Genomic DNA, 24,742 nt, shown 5'->3' on the forward strand with positions numbered 1-24,742 from the left:
CAAATGAATATAAATGGTGAAGTGACGTCAGGATTTAAAAAATCTGAGTTCTAAATGGAAGAAAATAACTCTAGAATGATTTATATACATATTTCCAGATAGAAAAATAACTTAGCAAAGAAAGAATGACAAGAAGAAAGGGAATAAAGAAATTTCTTTTTAGAATTTTTCTCTAGTTGATCATCTTTAAGTCCCAAACAGTACATTCTCAAGTACATTATAAAACCACCTAAAGAAATCATATAGCAATGCAAACATGAAGAGAAACTTACAGAGACAGGTCTTCAGCTTCTTGTCTTACAACACTAACTCGACTTTTCTTTGGCAACACTGGGGAATTTTGATCAGATACCCTTTGGTAGAAGAGCATATAAGCATTCCAATATCTTCGGCGTACATCAGTATATGGATTTGCTTTATAACAAGACATTATGAAAGAAATCGCTGTTAAGTAAGGAGGGTTTTCTAGTTTTGACAAGCTCAAATAAAGGGCTTATAAATCTGATGTGGTGCTGTGGGTTATTGTGGTGGACTGTAAGAAGGTTTGAACCACAAAATCAGTGGTTCAAGCTCACCAGCAGCTCTTCAGAAACCCAAACAGGGTCATATGGGTTGGAACTTACTCAATGGCACTTAACAACCAAGTTCAATAAGCAATTACTAGCTAAATTTTATAAAAGGCAAAGTTATAAAATGGAATTTTAAGAGTACTGCTTAGAATGGAGGGCCAGTATTAAGTTCTGGGAATAAAAGGGATAAACTCACTTGGGAGGTGAATGGAGGTGGGGTGGGGATGAGAGAAAGTAATGTATTATAATTAAGTAAGGAAAAGAAAGTCAATATTCCTAGGCAAGTAAAAATTTAAGCAAAAGGTAAGAAACATTAAATTACATGCTCTGATGGGATTATAATTGGCTTCACATAACTATTTCTGCAATTAACAGTGAAGTTTTTCTTGAATTCTGACGATACTACATACAAATGGGTTGGGGGCTGGACTGCTAATCACAAGGTCAGCTGTTGAATCTATGAGCTGCTCCACAAGAGAAAGTTGAGGCTTTCTGCTCTCGTAAAGATTTATAACCTCAGAAACCCATACAGGGTCACTATGAATTATTACCCACTGCAAAGCACACCACCCCATAATACATATGAAAATTAAAAGGCTACTTCCGTGAGATTTATCACTTCCATGGTAGGGTATCACAATCTTATATAGTGGGTCTAATACAAACAGGAATTCAGAAATGTTCTTGGTGGTGGTGGTGTGCCGTGGAGTTGGTTCCAACTCATAGTGACCCTGCATAGGGTTTCCTAAGCTGTAAATCTTTACAGAAGCGGAAAACCCCATCTTTCTCCCATGGAACGGCTGGTAGTTTCGAATCACTGGCCGTGAGATTAGCAGTCTGACTCATAACCACTATGCTACCAGAGCTCCTGAAATGTCCTTAGAAGATTCCAAAATCATGCAATAATCATCTTACTTAGGTTGGTTCCAGAAATGCTAATAAGATGTTTGCAGAGCGGATACTTTTCAAATAACAGATTCAGATTGGAATTTGTGATATACTTTTCCCCCCGCGGGTAGAAGTTGCAAAAGTAAAGACTATTTTGCCACACTGTATAATAACTATGGTTTTTAAGACCCATGTGTCAAAAATGTCTTCTTTAATTAAATAAACTCTTCCTTACCCAGTGAAAAGGCAATCTGAAAATCTTAGTGCACTTCTGACTGAAGTTCTTGGTTCATTACTTCTCCTTGATATTTATTTTTCTTTTTAACTTACTACCTATCCCCCTAGGACTTTGGGGAGGAATTCTTACAGTATTAGAAAAAGAATCAAATAAGTGATAATTATAGGAAACTGAAAGTAAGGAGTCCTGGTGGTGTGGTGGTTAAGCGCTTGGCTGCCAGTCCAAAGGTCAGAGGGTTAAAGCCAACCAGCTTCCCTGTGGGAGAAAGATGTGGCAGCCTGCTTCTGTAACAATTTACAGCTTTGGAAACTATGGGACAGTTCTATTCTGTCCCATAGGGTCACTATGAGACAAAATTGGTATTTTCAACTATTTGTTTTATTTTAATTTGATTTTATTTATACATAACAATAATGAGAAAAGAAAAAAAAAATTAAAGAGAAATATCAATTTGCCAATACTTACTTTGATCATAAACTTTTGGTCTATATTCTCCTCCAAAGCATTCATACTCTAAGGTCTCATCATTTAGGTCAAACTCTTCTATAACGGTGTCATTAAATTTATACCATTTTCCTTTTCCACATCCCCTAAAGTCCAGAGATAGGAAAAACCTTATTAGGTTTTTAAAAAATGCACATCTACCCTCTGCATAAATCTCTATGCATCGCCCACAGATATAAACAGGTGCTCCAAAAGAACCAAATTTCGTCTCTCATACTTCAGACATATTGTCAAGAGGGACTAGAGAAGGATATTATGTTTGGCAAGGTGGAGGGTCAGACAAAAAGAGGAAGACCCTCCAATGAGATGGATTGGCAAAGTGGCAACATCAATGGGCTCAAGAGTGGCAAAAACTGTGACGTTGGCCCAGGATCGGGCAGTGTTTCATTCTGTGTGCGTAAGGTCACTATGAGTCAAGTTACCAACTTGATGGCACCTAACAACAAACCATTACCATAGAAGTAAGTGTGGAGAATGGACAGAGAACAGAGGGGAGAGAATACCGGCCGGGCAGAGAGTGAAGAGTATCGCCATAAAATTCTTACCGCCTATCTTTAATGAAGGAATAGTAGTGACCCGCATGTGCCTGCCCACTGTGCACAATGACACCAACAAGCTCATAGTTTTCTGTGAGGGCCACTTTTTTCCGTGGGGATCCTCCACCTCCCTGATCCAAACTTCGCCCGTTTTCACCAACTTCAGAAGATGAATCTTGGCGAGCCATTCCCGAAACAGTGTAAGGTTCCATGTTTAACATCCAGGGAAACTATTTAAAAACAAAAGAACCATATTAGTAGTGATGAATAACAGGTACAGCACTACCCAATTAAATCAGATACAAATGAGAGGGATGTGCTTTCCTAATTTAAGCCAATTCCAGTACAACATCTCAGAATGGCTCACAAATCTGGAAACATAACCAAATAAACCAAAATATAGTCTCTGGTCTGAGTAGAGTTCACAACCATCACTGGGACTCCTTCTAGGAACGATGGCCACTGTTTACACATGATGGCCGGTTCCACAGCAGTAGCTTAAGGTGGGAAGCCTTCATAATGCTGGGCCCATAAAAGTCCACATCTCAGGTGAAATTTGAAAATGTAGGACAGAAACAGTGAAAAAGAGAGTAAGGCAATGGCTGCAATTTCAAGGGGGAAAAAAATTACCCGTATTTGTTCATCATATTTAATGGAGCGTCCACTCTCCCAGTCAAATCCAAATCTCATTAGGTGAATTACCAATACACTAGGGAGAGACTTAATACAGGTCCTTTTCACCGTTATTCGCTAAAGAAAAGCAAAATCCAGTTATTTCCATGGAGAAAATGAAACAGCACAGTAAATAATGCAAAGGCTTATAGATTCTATAGGACTTCCCCACTCCAAGTGCAAACAAGCACAATCTAATGAAAAGAACAATGGAAGCTTCTATAGAGACAAAGTACATAACTAACAAATTAGTTTTTTGTTTTTTTTTAAAAAGGACAAACATAATACCTTCTCTTTACACTTTTCACAGTAATATGCATTACTTCCCTCTAGAACTTCTCCTCTAACAAACTGGTCCAAAGAAATTTCCAAACTTTGACAAGAAGTAACTCCTAAATTGAGAGCCATGAAAGCTTCCTCTCGCTCATATCTAATTAAGAGATAAGAGAAAAACCATCATCAGAGACAGTATGTGAAAATACTCAAACAATCACAAAACCTGAGCTAGATAGAGTTCAGAACTATACTCAATAACTGGTCAAATAAATCCATGCATCCCTCACTCTTTGAAAGCACATGCTAAATAAAAATGACAATTTTTGACAACTCAAATTATTTTAATCATACATTTTAACAGTATTTCCTTAAGGACCTAAATCATGAAAATCAAAGTAATTTACTTCAGTAAACATTTATAGATCCATTTAGAAACATATTTGCAAGTCTTTCAACATATCAGAAGAATCATTTAAAAACAATAGTCATGGTATTTTATGCCGGTGATATATCCACTAACCTGTGAGGACAGTCTTTACAGATCTTCTGATCGGAATAGATGCCCTGAAAAGTATTCTTAAAAATTTGGTCTCTCCCCATTTTCTGTTGGAATGAAACATTAACAAAACTTTACTGGATGCCTCTAGAATGCATGGGTTGTTTATATAAAATTTTATCTGGGCCTAGCCTGAAATGAAGACTGTCTTTCAACCAACAAAATAAAACCGAATATAAAACTAATGCTCTCTCCCATGTAAACTCTATCACATAATTCACAATAAAACATTAAAAATAAATAAATACAAATAAAACCGAGTCATTCTGATAATTTAAGCTAGAAACTAATATAAGAACAATACTCATTGTCAGACCCAGTGACAGACTAATACAGGTTATCAGAAAATGTTGAAGACCAGCTGAAGTCAGGAACAGTGGGGTGATAAGAGAGCATTCTGTAATCATTCCAAATCTCTCACCTCCATGCCACAATTCCAAGCTAACGGTAACTCTCCATAATAACTAGTAGTGGGTTATAGGCTATGGATTCAGAAGTTATTTTGTAAGAAAGATAGATAAAATGGATAAACTGTATGAAATATCTAGAATTTGGCAAATAAATAGAGCCAAAGATTTATTAATTAGTGGTTACCAGGGCCGAGAAAGGGGAGACCAGGAAGTCATTGCCTGAGGGGGAGGGGAGGATGATGACACGAGTTTGTGAAGGGCGATGGAAAAATTTAGAAAGAGGCAGTGGTGATGGTTGTACAACATAATGAATGAAATTATTATCACCGAACTGTACCTGTAAAAATGATTATAATAGCAAATGTTATATATTTTTTTATAATCAAAAAACGAGAAGGAAATGGGTGTTTGTGATTTGTGCCTACCAATAGGAAGAGAGGCACAGTGGACAGACAGGGTAGGCTTAGTTGACACGAGACTATACCTTGGTGGTGGTGGTTATGTGATGTGGAGTCGGTTCTGACTCACAGCGACCTTGTACAGGGTTTCCAAGGTTGTAAATCTTTACGGGAGAAGAAAGTCTCATCTTTCTCCTGCAGAACAGCTGGTAGTTTTGGACTGCTGACAGTGAGATTAGCAGCCCGATTTGTAACCACTACGCTACCAGAGCTCCTTACTGCATAGATGTTGTTGCCTTAGAGGGCAATACAATTTTGTCACATGTTGTACTAGTTAGAGGCTTAAACATCACTGAAAACCACTATTTCATGTGGTCCCTTCCTGCCCTTTGGCAGAGCACTCTGAATTCCAAGACCACTCTGCAACATTCATCGGTATCGGCTGTACTCCCTTGAGGCCAACCTACTTCAGTGGATGCATAGTAAGAGTATGTACATACAAATGATTATGTTGTAGGCATAGATGATTAAGTTTTAGGTGGAGTAAGAAGAAAAGAAGTACATAACTCTAGTGATTGGTTTGGTGTTCAAACCCAGAAAAACTGGATAACAACTGTAGTGTTAAAGATGACTAATTTCTAATTTGTCAATAATCCTAAATCCCAAAACACTGTTCTGGTACTATAATTAGAGCTGGACACAGAGAGTAAGCAAGACTTTTACTACCTTGAGATATTCATCCATCTGGTCAATGAGACTAGTAAAGAATTCATATGCATCCTGCTGTTCTCTCACATAAAGTTCTTTGTTCCACATCTTGAAAATCTATATAACGAGAATTAAACATTCAACACAAAGTTAACAATTTCTGAACACAGTGGAAAGGGACTGTGAAAGAGCAGTGACATGTTTCTAAAAGGCAAGTTCATCATTAGGATGTGAACAGTCATTACTGAAGTGGGATTAGCTTGTGTTCAGTTGTCTACACTTGTCCTTGGCCCTCTAGTAATAGTAACAAGTTAGGACACTGAAGTAGGTGGGGTGAGAACATGGCTATGGGACAGCTTCTCTCTTAGAAATTAACAAACCTGCTAAGGAAAACACAAGGCATCCTCCATTATGTGAAACATAGTAAAAATCAGGTTAGAAATGAGTGCGCTTCATTCAAAGACGTTAGAGAAACTGGCATAGGTTTAGAGGAATGATTTGAATAAATACTTCAGAGCTAAAGTAAGTCATGATAAATATTCAAAATAATTAAAATTAGAAGATCTCTGAAACTGATAAAGTGTATTCTTCTCTGTATTTTAATCATTTGAAACCAAGTACCAATTTAAAAAAGAATGATATAGCCAATTATTTTATAGGTTTTTGTCAATGGAATTAGTCTAGAATTAATAAAGACAAGAAAATGTTATTATGAGAGAAGGAATGCAAATAAATTCTAAATATATAACAACTTCAAATCTAAAAAGTTATTTGGTGAAATACCTTCCAAAAGTTTTCAGGCACGTAATACTGCAACTTGCTTTCCATCAAATGCCCAAAAAGAGACTGTACTTGGTAGAAGACACTATCGTCTGGGTTGTCCGTGTCATCATCCACTGAAAGTAATGACTATAAGAAATTTACCAAGTTAAACATATTAAAGTGTTTTTCATAGAAAGCCTTAAACTACAGAGATTTGAATATCCCCATTCCTATTACAGAATGGTCCATATGTTTGGATGTGGCTACTACTCAATATATATTGATTTCCAGCACTTCCTAGCTGGTGCAATCTCTTTTGTCTGCCTCCTTTAACCATGAAAAACTACAACTAGTACTACTACCAGGATTACTACAGGAAATCCGTGTGACAATACACAATTGAAATACCTGCAAATATCATAAAGCTAGTACTATATGATTATAAAAGGATCCTAGTGTGGTGCTGAGGATAAGCACTGGACTGCTAATCACAAGGTTGACAGTTCAAACCCATTGCCACTCCTCAGAAACCCTATATAGGGTTGTTATGAGCTGGAACTGACTCAATGGCACTAACAACATATTATATTACAGAGTGCTAATGACACAGCCTAGATATTCCTAATACTAAAATTGTTCATAATTTCATGGAATAGTTTGAAAATAATTTTGGAATCCAAAAATCACATTAGATCAAAGTCCATCTGTCACATAGGCAGCATTTACAATAGCACGTTTATAAAAATAAGTGACTACGAACATGTTATCCACAATGGACACAAAGGTACTGAAAACTCCTAGATATGGTTAGTTTTGGCAAACCTAAAAGCCAATATATAAACATTGAACAATTTTCACACAACACACACTTTACGATCACATTACCAAACCAGAAAGAGGAAGAAAATCACCTCAGGAAGACCAGGTTGCATATAGAGCTGCTGGAAGACTGCATTCATGTAACAAGTAGCGCCACCATTCCTCAGTCCCACAAACCCTGAACTGGCCCTGCTATCCACGGGTGGAAGGTACTAGGAAAAAGAGGAGTACACATAGAAGAGAATTTGTATCTCTGTTCCCAGCAGATTTCCACTATAGCTACATAGGATGTTGGAGAGGAAAGAGAGACATCCTCAACAGATTTATACACCCAGGGTGCTAGCAAAATCTTGGTTCACTCAGTACTTCTGCAGATGCTAAGAGAATTATAAAACACTATTAGCACAGTACTTCTTTTCAGATCATATGTAAAATGCCTGGCATACAGTAGGTGTGCATTTGTTTATATATTCATTTAGTCACATATTCAGTTACTTGATTATCATTCAACAAATACTTACAGAGGGCCTACTATGTGCCACATATTGTGCCCTGATCTCAAGCGTCCATAATATAGTAGGAAAACAGACATTAATCAAACTAGAATACTAATATACGAAGGGGTCCTCAAAAAGTTCATGGAGAAATCCATTATTGTTCAATTCCGTATTTATACAAATTTTCTGAAGTACTCCAAAATAGGAATACGATTCTATGAAAGTGTTCAGTAAGAAGAATCTTAATCGGTCTGGATGGTCAAGAAAGCCTTATATTCATTTCTTTCCTTTTTGAAAGAGCAATATTTTTGGTGGCACTATAGAATAAGCACTGGGCTATTAACCACAAGGTTGGTGCAAGTCACTCCTCAGAAAATCTATACAGGGTCTCTATAAGTCAGTACCAACTCACCAGTACTTTACAGTGCTTTTTCTGGTTAGGAACAGTTTGGAAGCAGCACTTTGAGTAAAGTTTAGGACAGCACCTCTACAAGTGGAAAAGAGCACTGTGATGATACATTTTGAAATGCTGTTAGAACAGTGTTGGTTCTGCCATGAAACGATCACAGTCATGTCATCTGCAAAGATCATGTACCTGCATCCACGTCATCATTCAACTAACAAAAACCGGTATATCATTTTGCTGCTGTCAAGTACCACAAGGTCGGCGGTTCCGACCTTGCATGGGGTTTCCAAAAAATTATATATTAGCATGCTTTTTATGAACATTAGACATATACTTAGAGTAGGATGATTTCTAAGATCCAATTAACACTTAAATTCATATGCAGCCCCCCAAAGCATAGATTTCTAAAAAGAGAATGTTACAAGATAAGAAAAACTGACTCATAATAATATGCATTTATATGAAACCAGCATTTCTTCACTGTATTGGTATAATCCATAATCCCTGATTTATGGGAAAAAATACAAGGGGTCCTCAAAAAGTTCATGGAAACCCTAAACAAGGTTGCTATGAGTCAGAATTGACTTGACAGCACTTAACAGTTTACTAATATACCACAGTTTGTTAGATAATATACTAGTTTAATGCTGATTGGCGTATAAGACTCTTAATTCCTCACTGCTGTTGTTTCTCTGTGGTTAGAAGAACGCAAAACTGTTTTTAAGTTGAATGTCTGAGAGGTCAACTTAACAAATGCCTGGAAAACTTACATCAAACTCCTTGGTAAGAGCAGGGTCTGGTTGATGATGCATAGAAAGTAGCTCTTTTGTAATTATTTGAAGATTTGAAGGTGAGCTGTCAGCCAACATTACAAGGACTTCATAGGCTGCTAATCGGCTATTCACTGTACTACACCTATGAACAAAAACAGATTACTTTCAACAATGAACCATCTACTTAAATTCAATTGTTCATTACACTAAATTAGCATTTCAAATAAAAGTGTTAAAAGCTGTAATTAATGAAACACAGTTAAGTCAGGTCTGATCTCAGAAATCGAACAATCCAGTAAGGAGTGCTATACTTACTCAGAATATAATTTAGAGCTAAATTCTTAGGGTCAACATAAATGGAAGAGAAAGCTACAATCACACAATAAATATGATGTGGAAATAGTTATCTTTCAATTAAAGTGTTGTAAGAATGAGCTCTGGTGTGGCGCTATAGGATAAGCACTGGACTGCTAATAGCAAGGTCAGCAGTTCAAATCCATCTGCTGCTCTCAGAAACCCCATTTAGGGTCCCAGTGAGTCATAACCAACTGGATGGCACACAACAACTACAAGAACAAGATATAAGCCAAAAGATTTTTGTATATATCCCCCTGAAATTCAAATATCTAACGTGGTAGAAAATGAAAGTGACACAAAGCAGAATAGGGAACTATAAAACACTATATAGATATGACAGGTATAAAAAAATTAAATCTACTTAATTTTGCTGAAAAAGGGTCAACACAAAGCATGCCAAACCAATTACTTAACGATCAAGCATTCTGCAGGAAACGAAAAGTTTCCCATAGTGACCTCTTCAGTAAAATGTATTTTGGAGATGGCTAGTAATGTATTATAATCTAGGATAATTTTGCATTAAGGGAGAGGATAACAAGTTAGGTAGAATACACAGAAAAGAGGACACCCAAACTCTGAGTGACACACTTTTTGGGTTACAGAAAACGTATTCAAAAGGGGTTGTGAGGTTCTTGGATTAGCCCTGTGCCAGGTACTGAGGATACTGAGGTACTGACAGCTCCTGGTGGCAAAGGCCAGGTGAGCTGGGATGTGTCATACATACATTTTAAAAAGAGTAACTGAGCATTTAAAACCTCTTTCTGGCTTAAAGGTTTTGATGGGAGAGGTTGGGAATCACTGATATAGATAAATAGGGTAGGCTGGGGGTGGATGACATAAAATGATTTTCCATGAAGGCACCATATATGATTTAACAAACAAACAAACAAAGAAACAAAAAACAGACTACTCCTCATTGATGGAGGCATTGCTTTTAACAAGAATTCCAAAATAAAAATTTCAATAAAATTGCTGGAGATGTATTTTTTTATTCACAGAAAATTAAATACCTTCCTTTCTTCCTTTATCTATCAATCTGTCCATCTCTCTAATGAAATTTAGTACTAACTCCATAGGAGGCCATACATTTAGTACTAAATCTTCCAGAAGTGGCATAAGGAGTGGGAGTCACAATCTGAGGGACACTTCAAAGGTTCATTACCCAAAATAGATTTTGTTAATAAGTAACTTCTATATAAATATTGGAGTCCTGGTGTGGTAATGTAGGATAATCATTTGATACACAAGATCAGCTGTTTAAACCCACCAGCCACTCCTTAAAGTCTATTACAGGGTCGCTAAGGAGCTCTGGTAGCGTAGTGGTTACGAATCAGGCTATGAACCTTAAGGTCAGCAGTTTGAAATTACCAACTGTTCCGCGGGAGAAAGATGAGATTTTCTGTTCCTGTAAAGATTTACAGCCTCGGAAACCCTGTACAGGCTAGTTATGAGTCAGTTCCGACTCCACGGCACATGACCACCACCACCACCACCAATAGAGTCCTGGTGTGGCACTGTGGGTTAATGCGCTGGACTGCAAAGCCGTTTGAACCACAAGGTCAGGGGTTCAAGCTCACCAGCCACTCCTCAGAAACCCTATGGGTCACAACTGACTTGACAGCACTTAACAACAGCAACATGAGTCAGAACTGTTTTGACAGGACTTAACAACAGATAAGTATTTATACAACTTAAGAGACCTCTTAAGATTCCATAAAATATTAATTATACCTTGCTCAAGGAGCCCTGGTGGCATATGGGTTTATATGTTAGACTGCTAAACATATGGTCAGCAATTCGAGTCCACCAGATGCTCCAAGGGTGAAAGATGAGGCTTCTGTTCCCATAAAGATTTTACAGCCTTGGAAATCCTATATATGGTCGCTTATGAGTTGGAACTCCAATCAACCAACCTTACTTTGCCCATTATAATTACAGCTAAAATCACCTAAGAATTTTTTTCTGTTTAAATACCAACTCCTCAGTTTTTCAGGATTTCTCGATTAACTGTAGTTCTCATGGGGAAAGAACCAAGGATATTAGATTCAGAGCAAGTGAGACGGCGACTCGGTAGCTGCCTCCTCTCCCTAGCTTCAATAGCTGGACTACTGGACTACTATGTTAACAAGGTCAAAGCTCCAGAGGACCCATTCAAATCTCTACCCATGAAAAAAAAACTGAATTTAAATTACTGTTGCAATAAACCTCTATCGGTTTCAATGACGAGGGCACAGTCACGTTAGGAGAGAACAAGGTACAGGAATGAAAGCACTTACAGACTGTTCTCACAAAGGAAACAGAGCCTATTTACTTTTACTTTAGACATCATTATTATACACTTGATTTCTCCTGGAATTAGCTACCAACTAAGTTACAGCACTCTGGTAGCATAGTGGTTATGAATCGGGCTGCGAACCTTAAGGTCAGCAGTTCGAAACTACCAGCAGCTCCACAGGAGAAAGATGAGGCTTTCTGCTCCTCAGATTTACAGCCTCAGAAACCCTGTAAAGGGTCACTATGGGTCAGAACCAACTTGAAGGCACTTAACAACAACAGAGAGTTGTTACAGAGAGTCCTGGTGTAATGCTACCAGATAAGCACTGGTCTGCTAACCACAGGGAATCCTGGTGTGGCACTGCAGGATAAAGTGCTGGACTGCAAGGACAGTTTGAGCCACAAGGTTGGCAATTCAAACCCACCAGTCACTCCTCAGAAACCCTGTGCAGGGTCACTATGATTCAGAATTGACTAAAAGGCACTGAGCAAAGTTAAGCACACTGTTATTTATTCATCCATTATTAAAATAATGGCATTAACAGACTCGCGGAGCCAGGTAGGTTTTATGCTAAGTCTCTTTACATATAATTCTTTATACAATGGATAATATAAGGGAAACACACAAGATGGAAGACAAACTCCAAGTTAATAAAATCTTTTCGAGCTAAAGTTTCAAATTAGAGAATTTTTACCAAAACTGAACACAACGTGCATTTTCCATACTTTGGATGAAAGTCCTGTTGACTGATGGCGGCACTGCCAGCTGGAGAATGACTATTTAAAATAATTCTAGAAGCTCGGAAAAGGAAGTCATCTAACAATGGTTTAATGAGTGATGAACCTGGAATAGAGCATAACATTCAGGGTGAGGATGAACACTTATATTTTAATTCAAGTCTTGAACTTCATATCAGAGCAGCAAAGGCACCCAAGGCCACGTAATAGGAGAGTATTCAATGTACTTTAAAACCTATTTTCTGAGCACTTACTAGACAGCAAGGCTCTGAGGGTCAGGACATGGGGCAGGTGGATGGTAGGTCAGGGGACAGGTTATAAGAGAGTCGAGTGAGTGCCTTCCTTCATGAGCTTACAATATAACCAGGGGAGTAATGCTTCAATGCTCAATGGCTTCATTGATGTTCGCTTCGACATCACAAACATATGTGCCTAAGGCCCCACAAGGCAGAATGGTTTGGGTGAATAACTAGTCCAGACAAGGAATTTAAAACTTTTAAAACTTTGACTTTAGATAAAAAATGTTGAGAATCACTCTTTTCTATGTATCCCCTGTAGCCAACTTAGTTTGTATTTTAAAGGTGATGGGTAATGTTTTGACTCATTTTCTGAAGATAATTTATATTATCAAATATGCTTTTTCGAGTTGCATATGCAGCCCAAGAGACTTTCATATGTACTCTTCCATCTGGAGGTAGCAGTTGGGGGCTGCCATCCCAAATGAGAATCACCACTCAAAAGAAATAAGATATACAACTGATTATACATTATAAAGTAATCTAAAAACCAGAAACAAACAAAAAACAAAACCCAAAAATCTACTTTAAATTATAATTTTACTTGGTATTAAGAAGTTATATGTTCCCATTATTTGGAACACTATAAACTTCTATGAGCCTAGTGACAAAGGTAAAATACAACTTCAATTTCTTAGCCACTAAAATTCCAGACAATCCCCTACTGCCCAAAGGGTCAATTTTCTGTGGAACACTTAGCATCTATCTTATTTTCCAAATTATACACACTAGCAGGGCAATAACGGAGAAAAGAAGTATTCTACCACATAGTAAGATGAAGCAATAATTACCAAGCATTTCTTTTTCTGCCCCACAGAGTGAAAGAAGGGTCTTAATGAGTCGTAAGTGCCCTGCCAGTAAGATGTTGTCTGCTTCACTTGTCTCACATTCAGCTGTGCGATTAGGTTCAAAGTTATCCAGCCAAGTAATCTCATCTTCCAGCATGGTAGCTGGGCTGATTCTTAAATGCTCCATTTCTGAAGCTGAGGACAAAAAGAGACCAGTTACAAACAAAGAAGAATTTTCTTTTATGAACTCAAAATCCTACAAGCAAAAGTCAAGTCCTTTCACTTCCGAGACCTCACAGAGACTGTCATTAATAAATAATAATTTAGAACTGTGGCCTGCAGGGATGATGAAAGCTTATATATACTCTTCCCTTCCTAAACCAAACGCTTACTGAGTGCCCCTCTTCTGTGGCACTCTGCTACATGTTGGAGATAAAAAATGCATGAGGCAATTGCTCTTAAGATGCTTCCAGTTTGGGGATGAAAGCAGATGCCCAGGAAACAATCTTCAGGAGAAGGAAGTGACAAAGGATTAAGAGAACGCACACTGCAGCAGTGTTACTCAAGTCAAAGGAGGGCATAAACCTGCAAGGGCAAAGGTCAGTAGTTAAGCAGGTTTCTAAACAATGACCTTGACATCTGAGAACTATTCTGGTCTGAATGATTTAAAGCAAAATTTCATATTGGTGATGAAAATTTTGGAAGGGAAGGAGTGGTTATGCTCTATTACAATGCAGCATAGTGACAAGCAAGCAGGGTCCCCACAAGGTAAGGTGGAAAGGGACATTTCCACTTAGGGTCAGTCAGAGCTAGACGGGCATAAAAATCCTATGTCTACCACCTGTTTGCTATATTCCCAATTTTCCAATGGGCATAACACCAACACTGTACAGGGCTATGGATAAAGTGTCTAGCACAGACATTGCTGTTAAGGGGATGTTGGTTCCAACCCATAGCGATCCTATGTACAACAAAATGAAACACCACCTGTTCTGTGCCATCTTCACATTGCTGCTACACTGGAGCCCATTGCTGCTGCCACTGTGTCAATCAACCTCATTGGGGTCTTCCTCTTTTTCACAGACTCTCTACTTTATCAAGCATGATGTCCTTCTCCAGGGACTGGTCCATCCTGATAATATGTCTGAAGTATGAGAGATGAGGTCTGGCCATCTTGGCTTCTAAGGAGCATTCTGGTTATACTTCTTCCAACACAGACTTTGTTCTTTCGGCAGTCCATGGTACTTTTAATATTCTTCTCCAATACTGTAACTCAGATGCATCAATTCTTATACAGTCTACCTTATTCAGCATCCAACTTTCACATGCATATGAGGCTAATGAAAATATCATAACTTGAGTCGGGTGCACCTTAGTCCTTAAACCGAAATCTTTGCTCTTAAACACTTTAAAGAGGTCTTGCGCATGAAATTTGAGTATCGCAATGTCATTTGATTTCTTGACTGCTGCTTCCATGAATGTTGATCCAAGCAAAATGAAGTCTTTGACAACTTCAACATTTTCTCCATTTATCATAATGTTATATAGTGGTCCAGGAGTAAGGATTTTTGTTTCCTTTACAGTGAGGTGCAACCCATACCAAAAGCTGTGGTACTGGATATTTATCAGTAAATTTTTTAAGTCCTCTTCCCTTTTAGCAAGCAAGGTTGTACCACCTGCATATTACAGGTTATTAATGAGTCTTCCCCGAATCTTGATGCCACATTCTTTTTCATATAATCCAGCTCTTCGGATGATCTGCTCAGCATATAGATTGAATAAGTTTGGTGAAAGAATACAACCCTGGCACACACCTTCCTGATATTAAACCACTCAGTGTCGTTCTGTTCAAACGACTTGCCTCTTGGTCTATGTCTATGTCTAGGTTTCTCATGAGCAAAGTTAAGTGTTCTGGAATACTCATTCACTACAATATTGTTCATATCTTGTCATGATCCACACAGTTGAAAGTCTTTGCATAGTCAATAAAGCATAACAGCAATGATATCCCTCATTTCATGTTTTTGTCTGCATCTGGCTCGAGTCTCTGGCAGTTCATTGCTGATGAACTGTTGCAGCCATTTTAGAATTATCTTGAGCAAAATTTTACTTATATTTGATATTAATGATATTGTCCGATGATTTCCATCTTCCATTGGGTCACCTCTCTTTGGAATGGGCACAAATATGGATCTCTTCCAGTCAGTTGTTCAGGTAATTATCTTTCATATTTTGTGGCACAGATAAGTGAGTACCTCCAGTGCTGCATTAGTTAGATGAAAAATTTCAATTATATTCCATCAATTCCCGGAGTTGAGTTCTTTGCCAATGCCTTCAAACTGTACCTCAGACTTCCTCCTTCAGTACCACTGATTGCTGACCATATGCTACACCTCTTGAAACAGTTGTGGTACAGTGACTGTGTACTCTTTCCATTTTCTTTTGATACTTTCTGCACCACTCAGTATTTTGCCATAGACTCCTGCAGTATTTCTAGTCAAGGCTTGATTTTTTTTCTCAGTCCGTTCAGCTGAGAAATGCTGAGCGTGTTCTTCCTTTTGGGTTTCTAACCCCAGATCGTTGCACATTTTACTTGTCTTCTTGACTGTCCTTTGAAATTTTCTGTTCAGCTGTTTTACCTCCTCATTTCTTCCAAATGGTTTAGCAACTCTATGCTGGAGAGCAGGTTTCAGAGTCCTATCATCCATTTTGGTTTTCCTTTGTTCCTTGTCTTCTTAATGACCTTTTGATTTCTTCCTGTGTGATGTTACTGATATCATCCCACAACTTTTCTGGTTTGCAGTCATTAGTATCTAATGTATCAAATCTGTTCTTGAGCTACGTCTAAATACAGGTGGGATATGTTCAAGGTCATATTTTGGCTCTCATGGACTTGTTTTCATTTTCCTTAGCTTCAGCCTGAACTTGCATATGAGCAATTGATGGTCTGTTCCATATTCTGTCCCTAGCCTTGTTTTGGCTGATGACATGGAGCTTTTCAACCATCTCTTTAGACAGATGCAGTCAATTTGATTTTTGTGGATTCCATCTGGTGAAGTCCATGTATGTTTTATGTTACTTAAAAAAGATATTTGCAATGAATAAATCATTGGTCTTGTAAATTCTATCTTGAGATTTCCAGCATCTTTTCTGTCACGAAGGCCATATTTTCTAATTATTGATTCTTTCTCTTTGTTTCCAACCTTTGCATTTCAATCACCAGTAATAATCATTGGCACATAACACTCTCCAAAACTGACAACCATTGTTTCAAATCATATCACCTGCTAATTTATTTTCCCCTAAGGGATCCCAGAAGCCCTGATGTGGTGCTGTAGGATAAGCACTGGATGGCTAATCACAAGATCAACAGTTCAAACCCATCAGCTGTTCCTTGGAAACTCTACACAGTGTCAATGAGCTGGAACTAACTTGACAGTACATAACAGGGATCCTGAACTCCTCATTTATCACTCAGCAGCCTAAAACTTGCATTAATAATCTGTTCATTCATTCTAAATTCCAGTCCTCAAAAAACACTATGCAAGTCAAAGCTAGCGAGCAAAGCTTGCTGCTTGTGGCCCAATTTTCCCCTAAAGCTTGGTCAATAACACAATATCTAGGTTAGGCTGTTAGATGGACATGCACTTCATCTACTTTTCTAGATAGAGTAGATCTTATTTATGAATCAAGACTCAGACTGTGTCATCTCAGGTACCAGCAAATTTGATTTCACTGCTCAGAGAACTGCATCCTCACTTTTTATCGAGATACTTCTGAAACTGATGAAAGTGCTTGCCTTGGGAATGTTGCTTAAGAGTATTAATCACAGTATTTTTAAGTGTCTGTTACATGAAGACCTTTCTTTGAAATTTCTTTTAGACTTAAATGCTGGGGAAAAGATCTGTCTCTTCTTCTATAAAAGAATGCTGAGAAAAACCAATCATATACCGTTTCCTCTTTACCAATGATTTCTAGGAACATTACAACTCAATTCTGTGTGGGGCTTTGTAATTTATACTGTATATATATATGTATATATATATATATATATATATATATGCAAAGTATGTTTTCTTCCTATTGTCCTTGATATTTATACTGTATATATATATGCAAAGTATATATGCAAAGTATGTTTTCTTCCTATTGTCCTTGACATTTTTCCCCAACTAGTATGTTTGTTCACCCTGATTTTAATTTCATTTAATTTCTATAAGTTGAAGCAAATCCTTTGTCAAAGAGAGTAGGGAATAAACTAATAACTTCTGAGTTGAACAACTAATATTCCAGCATTAATTTGAATTATTTCAGGGTAAGCGCAGATAATTAATTTGGAATCCTGGTGTGGTGCTGTAGGAATAGTTCTAACATACTCGGCACTCCTTGGAAAACTGAACAAACTTGATGGTAGTAACAACAACAATACAAATAATTAAAATCTAAGGTATAAACTGGTTCAGTCATGGTCAATGTTATGAAATCGAAACAGACCTGAATCTGTAAAATGTAGGTATACCAGTGGAATGGGGAAAATTATGGTGGAAGTCCTGGGGTGGGAGATTCAGAACTGTAGTGAGCCCTTACAGAAGCCTGGTTAAGGAGATTAGATCATTGCTAGGACTGTGGAGAGAGACGCACATTCAAACTGGTGTGTGTGGCTGTCATCTTTGAGCTGCACTCCATTATTTCCAACTCTGCCTGTCCAGAGATTTGATTACAATGCAATGTGCATGCTGTCCTTGTTTTCTGGATAGAGATTACGTTTCCAGCAGCATATTGGTCCTTAATTTTTCCCATTCCAGTTATCGTTCTGATACACCACATTTTACAGATTTGGGTCTGTTCTGGCTTTGTTGATCATAACTGAACCAAGAAGCAGTTTGAAGCCCTGTTAACAACACTCCAATGACAAAATTTCTAACAATATTTAACTCACTGACACTAAATAATAAACATGTCTCAATACAGATTCTCTTTCCCTTAACGATCAACTTTTTAAATCATGAGAATTGACCTCATTACATGAAAATATCCTTCCTGATAGTTCTGTGTAAATGTAATTAAAATACGAGCTGTTGAAGAATTTTTCAGTAACAAAACTTACAGTTTTATGAATCACATTAATGGTTGATCTATACACTGGAGTTCACTGGCATATTGGTTTACATAGGATTTTCAAAGAAACAGCATTCAACTTCAAACAATATTTACAACTTATTTACATCTGAGATATTGTATATATCAGATTTAGAAATGACCATTTAGCCTACTCTTCTACATCCACAACCTGCAGACACAAATCAAAGTTAGACATTTACTTACTTGTCAGATCATCTAACAATTGGCACCGCAGATCAAAATACTCCATGCACTGAGATAACAGTCTAAAAGAGAAGTAAGTTTTGATTATTAGGAAATGGTTGTTTTAAAAATAAAAGGCATTTTCCTTATAAGAACAAATTCATAAAACCAACGAGCAAGAGAATTTTCTTAAGCATAAAAATCTTTTATACTGATACCAGCTGTTCCGCAGGAGAAATATGAGGCTTTCTGCTCCTGTAAAGATTTACAGCCTCGGAAACCATGTACAGGGTTGCTATGAGTCAGAACCGACTCCATGACACATAACAACAACAACAACTTCTATAGTTTAGCAAACACTATTAATGACTTTACTTCTACAGACACAGTATAGGAATAGAGAGAGGGAAACTTATTAAATCTATCAAATTTTTCACTAACATGTGCACTGATTAAATATACTCTGATTGCATCCATTCATTCAAATGATCAACAAATATTTAATAAGCTGGAGTCCTGGTGTGGTGCTGTGGATTAATGAACTAGACTGCAAAGTTGGTTTGAACCACAACGTCTGTGGTTCAAGCTCACGAACTCCTCCTTGGAAACCCTATACCAGGTCGTTATGGGTCAGAATCGACTCAGTGGCATTTAATAACAACAATATGCCTGGAGGTGATTAGGAGAACAGCGAACAGAACACAGGAGAACAACAAATTAAAAATTAATATACATTCTTACATAAAACCCCAAACTCCACTGCCATCCAGTCAATTCCAACTTACAGCAGACCCTGTCGGGGCAGAGTAGAACTGCTTCCTAGAGAGTTTCTCAGGCTGTAAATCTTTATGGGAACAGGCAGCCTTGTCTTTCTCCCTCTAAGTGGGTTCAAAGTGCTGACCTAGAGAGTAGCAGCCCAACTTGTAGCCCACTATGCTACCAGGGCCCCTACATACTCCTGTATATGTACATATATGTGTCAAGTAGTGACAAGCAAGAAGAAGAAAAATAAAGCTTGGCAAGAGGTGAAAGAAGGGAAATTTATTTTATCTAAGAGTATCAAAATGAAGGGTTTTCAGCAGTTACAATGACGTAGCACTGTAAGATAAGCACTGGACTGCTGGCCAAAACGTTGGCAGTTTGAAACCCACCAGTGGCTCTAAGAAACACTATATAGGGCAACTATGAACCATAAAACTGACTTGACACAGACAACAGTAGGAGTTAATAGCCTAAGTATCAGAATCCAACAAATCCTGATTTTAATCCTGGCTCCATTAATTACAGCTGGTGTCCATGAACAACTTATTTCAACTTCAACTTTAGTTTTGTAATTTAAAAAAAATGCTTATCACAGTATAAAGGTAGTGCAGTAGTTATGAAATTGGGCTGCTAACCTTAAGGTCAGCAGTTCGAAACAACCAGCTGTTTCAACGGGAGAAAGATGAGGCTTTCTATGCCCATAAAGATATACAGCTTCAGAAATCCTATACAGGGTCACTATGAGTTGGAGCTGACTCCACGGCACATTACCAGTACCACCACCACAGTATAAGAAACACACACACAAGTATACATGAAAGAGACTCAAGCTAAGAGCACATAATAAACCAAGGACTACTTAAAAATGGGGTAACAGTACTGCCAAATTTGATCTTCATAATAGCCAAATTAATTTGGCAGTACTGTTACCCCATTTTTAAGTAGTCCTTGGTTTATTATGTGCTCTTATGCAAAGAATTTAGCATGCTATGTGGCACAGCACAGTTAGCATGTAGAACCATTTCATAAACATTTATAAACACAGCACATAGTTAGCATGTAGAACTGCTTTATAAACATTACTTAATACTATAAGGGAAAATATGTACCAAACTTCGGCATTTTAAAAAAATTTCTAAAAAAAAAAAGATGAAAACACTAAGATTCAATTTTATGTAAGATTAAGCTGCTCTGGAGTCAACAAAATTTTAAAAGTGATTCCTGCAGAGTACATATTAAAGAATTCATCCAGTGATTCCTCCTTCCGCCCCAATTTAGAGCAAGTGAACATAAAAATCAAATTCTTAATATTTACTCATATTAACTAGTCTGACTCTTGCAACAATAAGCATAATAGCTAGTTTCTTACAAAATGGCTTTCATATTTTCACTACATAATCATTCGTCTTATAATAAAATGATCTTCTGCACTGAGAGAAATTTAAAAGCAGTAGAAATCTATGGTCAAAATAAGAAGTTCCAATAGTTTTTAATATAGATGTCTGTTGAAAATATATTCTTTGGCATATGATTTTGCATCATCCAAGAATTACTTTTAATGATCAGAATCACACAGCTAAATTCTAATTCAGGCTAAATCTCCATAAATTGCAATATAATTATATTGTTGCTGTTATGTGTCGTGGAGTTGGTTCCAACTCATAAAGACCCTGTACAGGGCTTCTGAGGCTATAAATATTTACGGGAGCAGAAAGCCTCATCTTTCTCCCATGGAACAGCTGGTAGTTTTGAACTGCTGACCTTGTGGTTCGGCAGCCCAATTCAAAACCACTACAATTTTCCTTTTATTTTTATTTTACTTTTTATTGTGAATTGAGTGAAGGTTTATAGACAAAATCATCAGTTTTACATTCAACAAATCATACACTTTGCTTCATCTCAATGACTGCAATCCCCTGTGTGGAACAACAGTTAACTTATTCCTCCCTGTTGCTTCTATTTCCTTTCCACCCATCTTTCCATCCCTTCTGGCCTTTGCCCTTAGATTCATGTTGACCCTTTGATTTTTGAATGATTGACTTCTCCATCATTGACAACAAGCATTAGTTTTGTTGCCCCCACCCCATATACCTATCTACTGCTTGACTGAAAGAGGGTGTGTTCTTTTCCAGCCCTGAAGAGTGGTTGAGGGCCACACTGGCAAAATCTTTAACATGTAAGTTACCCACAATAATATTTAAGCAATCAAAATCCTGACTTCAGCCTTATTTGTAAATCAGGAATGTTAAAATGAGAAGGTTAAATATTTCAAAATAATAATTGTATTAAGACTCAGATATGCTGGGCCACAAAACCCCATGTATTAGGAAATGCATGAGAACATAAAGTTTGATAGACATTTAATCCTGTCATGAAGACTTACAGATAAAATTATGACACAATTGCAAGAAATTTTACAGATTGTACGTTTCATATCTAGAAAATACAGATATTAATAAAAGTCAAAACTTAAGGTAGCCCTATTTGTACAGTATGGACACAAGGAAAGTACATAATGATTCCATAAAACTCTCTGGCACCTGTAAGTCCCAGAGCAGGAGCTCTCTGTTGAAAACTGAGTTTGAAAAAGTAGCTTAAACCTAAGGTTGAAGGGACCCCTCTTATCTCCCGCCACGGGCCTAGATGAGGGTGCCCATGCATGCAGGCTAGCCTGTAGTGATTAGGGTGGACAGGCAAAACTGCCTTAACCAAGTGATGGTACAGCTTGGACCATAACCCTTTCCAGATGCCCAGGTACATGCAAAACTAAGAAATAGAGAAGCAGAGTCCAACTCCCTATAGAGAGGGAGCTGTGAAGTATGCTGAGCCGAGAAAAAGTGATCAACAAGAGGACATGAGCTGTGTGACCTTTACATAATGACCCAGCTCAAGTCATTAATAACAGGTCCTCCTTGTGATCAGGACCTGTTGGGGTGGAGGTTGGGGGTGGGGGTAGAGAAGAGAATAACGCCTGGTAGCATTTCTCCTCACTCTCCTATCCTGAGGGAGTGAGAACAGCAGCAATGCCTTCTTTCACAGCACATGTGATAATGAAGAGCTAAGGAGAAATTCTTGGTATATATATATATTCTGGACTTCAGGGACGCAATACCCAAATCACTATTCTTTCTCCCTTCTAACTTCAGCTTTCCAATCTTCGTTACATACCTTTGATTGACCCCTCTCATAATACTAGTTGGGGACCAGAGAGGCAGCTGAGCCGTGAGAATGACACCTAGGAGAAACTGATTTGGCTTCTGTACATCAGGGTGGGCTGAAGTATCGGTCTGACTAAGCGTATACAGTTGATCACAGGCAACACGGCGAATCTGAAATTACATTGTCAGCGGCAAAGGACGTATATCAATCAATGTTTTCCTTCAAAGGAAGCCCACACTATTTCATTTGAGTTATTGATGGATTATTACAAAATTATGAGAGTTTCAATTGTTAATGGTAAAGTTTTCATTGACTAAGGTTAATTAAAAATAAGTATATTTGGGAACAGATTTTCGACTGTAATTACTAACCTAGGCTAATCAATAGATGTTGTTGGTTACTGTTATGTGCCGTGGAGTCGGTTCTGACTCATAGGACCCTGTAGAGGGTTTCTGAGGCTGTAAATCTTTACGGGAGCAGAAAGCCTCATCTTTTTCCCGTGGAACAGCTGGCAGTTTTGAACTGCTGACCTTGAGATTAGCAGCCCGATTCATAACCACTATGTTACTAGAGTGCTTTAATCAATAGATACACAGTCTAAATGAAAGTTAAGCATTTAATAAGTTCATTTTCAAGGTCATATAAGTCAGAATTATAAACTCTAATGAAAGTTCATGTTGTAAACAAACACCAATTGTTTTATTGACAAGACCAGGTATTACGCCATTGGTGTAGTCAATTCTGGTTTCATAATTCCTCGTAGAATATATCAAAGCATTAATGGTAAGAGTCTAGCTGGTCATTGTACCTTCAGAGTGGTCTAAGAGGGACTCTGATAGAACTATAATGTCTCAGCTATATAAGGAAGTCTACAACAGAGTAAGAAAAAAAAGGTTTTTGTTTTTTTTTTTTAACTTAAAAAATCCTTACCTCAGCACTTGGGGATCCAAGTAGAATATCAATGATAAAATCAGCAACACAGGGCAAGTTATAAAAAGATGCTAGTAAGAAAAATAAGGAGAATTGGGGTAGGGAAGAGAGAATTAAGTTAGGCAACATCTTTTCAAACTTTCAAAAACTGTAATTTCTTAAGCTTACTTCTAGCAGAAATGCTTCTATGTGGAATCAAATTTAGGACCTTCTACAAATGTTCCCACATCTGTCAATTTACCCCCAGGAAAGTCTACGGAGCTCAAGAATGAGAACCATGTCAGGTGTAGCTCCCACATTTTAGCATAATGCCTTGCACATAGTTACAGAATAAATTATTGAACCAAACAACTACCAATACTTGCTAGTATAAAATGTATTCCAAAGTAAACTTGTCATTAAGTATGGTCTAACTAATTTCGACTTACAGCAACCCTGAGGCGCTGTGTATTAATGCACTGGACTGCAAAGTAGGTTTGAACCACAAAGTCAGAGGTTCAAGCTCACCAGCCACTCCTGGGAAATACCATACAGGGTAACAGTGGGTTGGAGCAGAGGCGACGGCACTTAGCAGCAACAGTGTGAAGAGGAAAACTTCCTTGTAGGATTTTCTTGGTTGCATTCTTTATGGGAGCAGATCACTTGGTCCTTCTCCTGTGGCGGCGCTAGGTGAGTTCAAACTGCCAGCATTTCAGTTTACAGCTGAGCACTTAACCGCTGCACCACCAGAGTTCTCAATTGAAGTCATACTTTTTAAATCTTGACTTAAAACTAAACAATTCTAGGACAAACTGAACTGAGAGCATGGTGGTTTATACTTCTCATATATGACTCCTGAAAACACCTTGGGCTCAAGATAAATAATTTTCAACATTATTTTAATATTCCATAAACTTTTAAAATTTTCTATACACTTATGTTGCTTATCTGGTTTATGAAACTAGTATGTATATACTAACTCTATAATGGCCACTAAAATGCACGTTGTTGTTGCTGTTGTTAAGTGCTATCGAGTTTATTCCAACCCTCAGCGACCCTTTACAGGGTTTCCAAGGAGCAGCTAGTGACCTTGAACCACTGACCTTGTGGTTTAAATGACTTTGCAGTCTGATGCATTAACCC

At 37.7% G+C, this 24,742-nt stretch overlaps 1 protein-coding gene across 1 annotated transcript in view; it reads right to left on the reverse strand.

The window, feature by feature from the left end:
- USP24 (ubiquitin specific peptidase 24) overlaps positions 1-24,742 on the reverse strand; it is a 184,720-nt gene that overhangs the window by 30,211 nt on the left and 129,767 nt on the right. Inside the window, exons 37-51 of the mRNA XM_006839815.1 lie at positions 23,621-23,691; positions 22,700-22,860; positions 18,791-18,852; positions 13,469-13,660; positions 12,370-12,487; positions 9,010-9,154; positions 7,429-7,548; positions 6,539-6,664; positions 5,774-5,872; positions 4,204-4,286; positions 3,696-3,837; positions 3,366-3,485; positions 2,745-2,965; positions 2,161-2,285; positions 273-414 (exon numbers count right to left, since the gene is read on the reverse strand). Coding sequence (XP_006839878.1) covers positions 273-414; positions 2,161-2,285; positions 2,745-2,965; positions 3,366-3,485; positions 3,696-3,837; positions 4,204-4,286; positions 5,774-5,872; positions 6,539-6,664; positions 7,429-7,548; positions 9,010-9,154; positions 12,370-12,487; positions 13,469-13,660; positions 18,791-18,852; positions 22,700-22,860; positions 23,621-23,691 — 1,927 coding nt within the window. The remainder of the gene's footprint in view (positions 1-272; positions 415-2,160; positions 2,286-2,744; positions 2,966-3,365; positions 3,486-3,695; positions 3,838-4,203; positions 4,287-5,773; positions 5,873-6,538; positions 6,665-7,428; positions 7,549-9,009; positions 9,155-12,369; positions 12,488-13,468; positions 13,661-18,790; positions 18,853-22,699; positions 22,861-23,620; positions 23,692-24,742) is intronic.

This window comes from Chrysochloris asiatica, unplaced genomic scaffold (assembly GCF_000296735.1).
Source record: "Chrysochloris asiatica unplaced genomic scaffold, ChrAsi1.0 scaffold00026, whole genome shotgun sequence".
Taxonomy (NCBI): Eukaryota; Metazoa; Chordata; class Mammalia; order Afrosoricida; family Chrysochloridae; genus Chrysochloris; species Chrysochloris asiatica.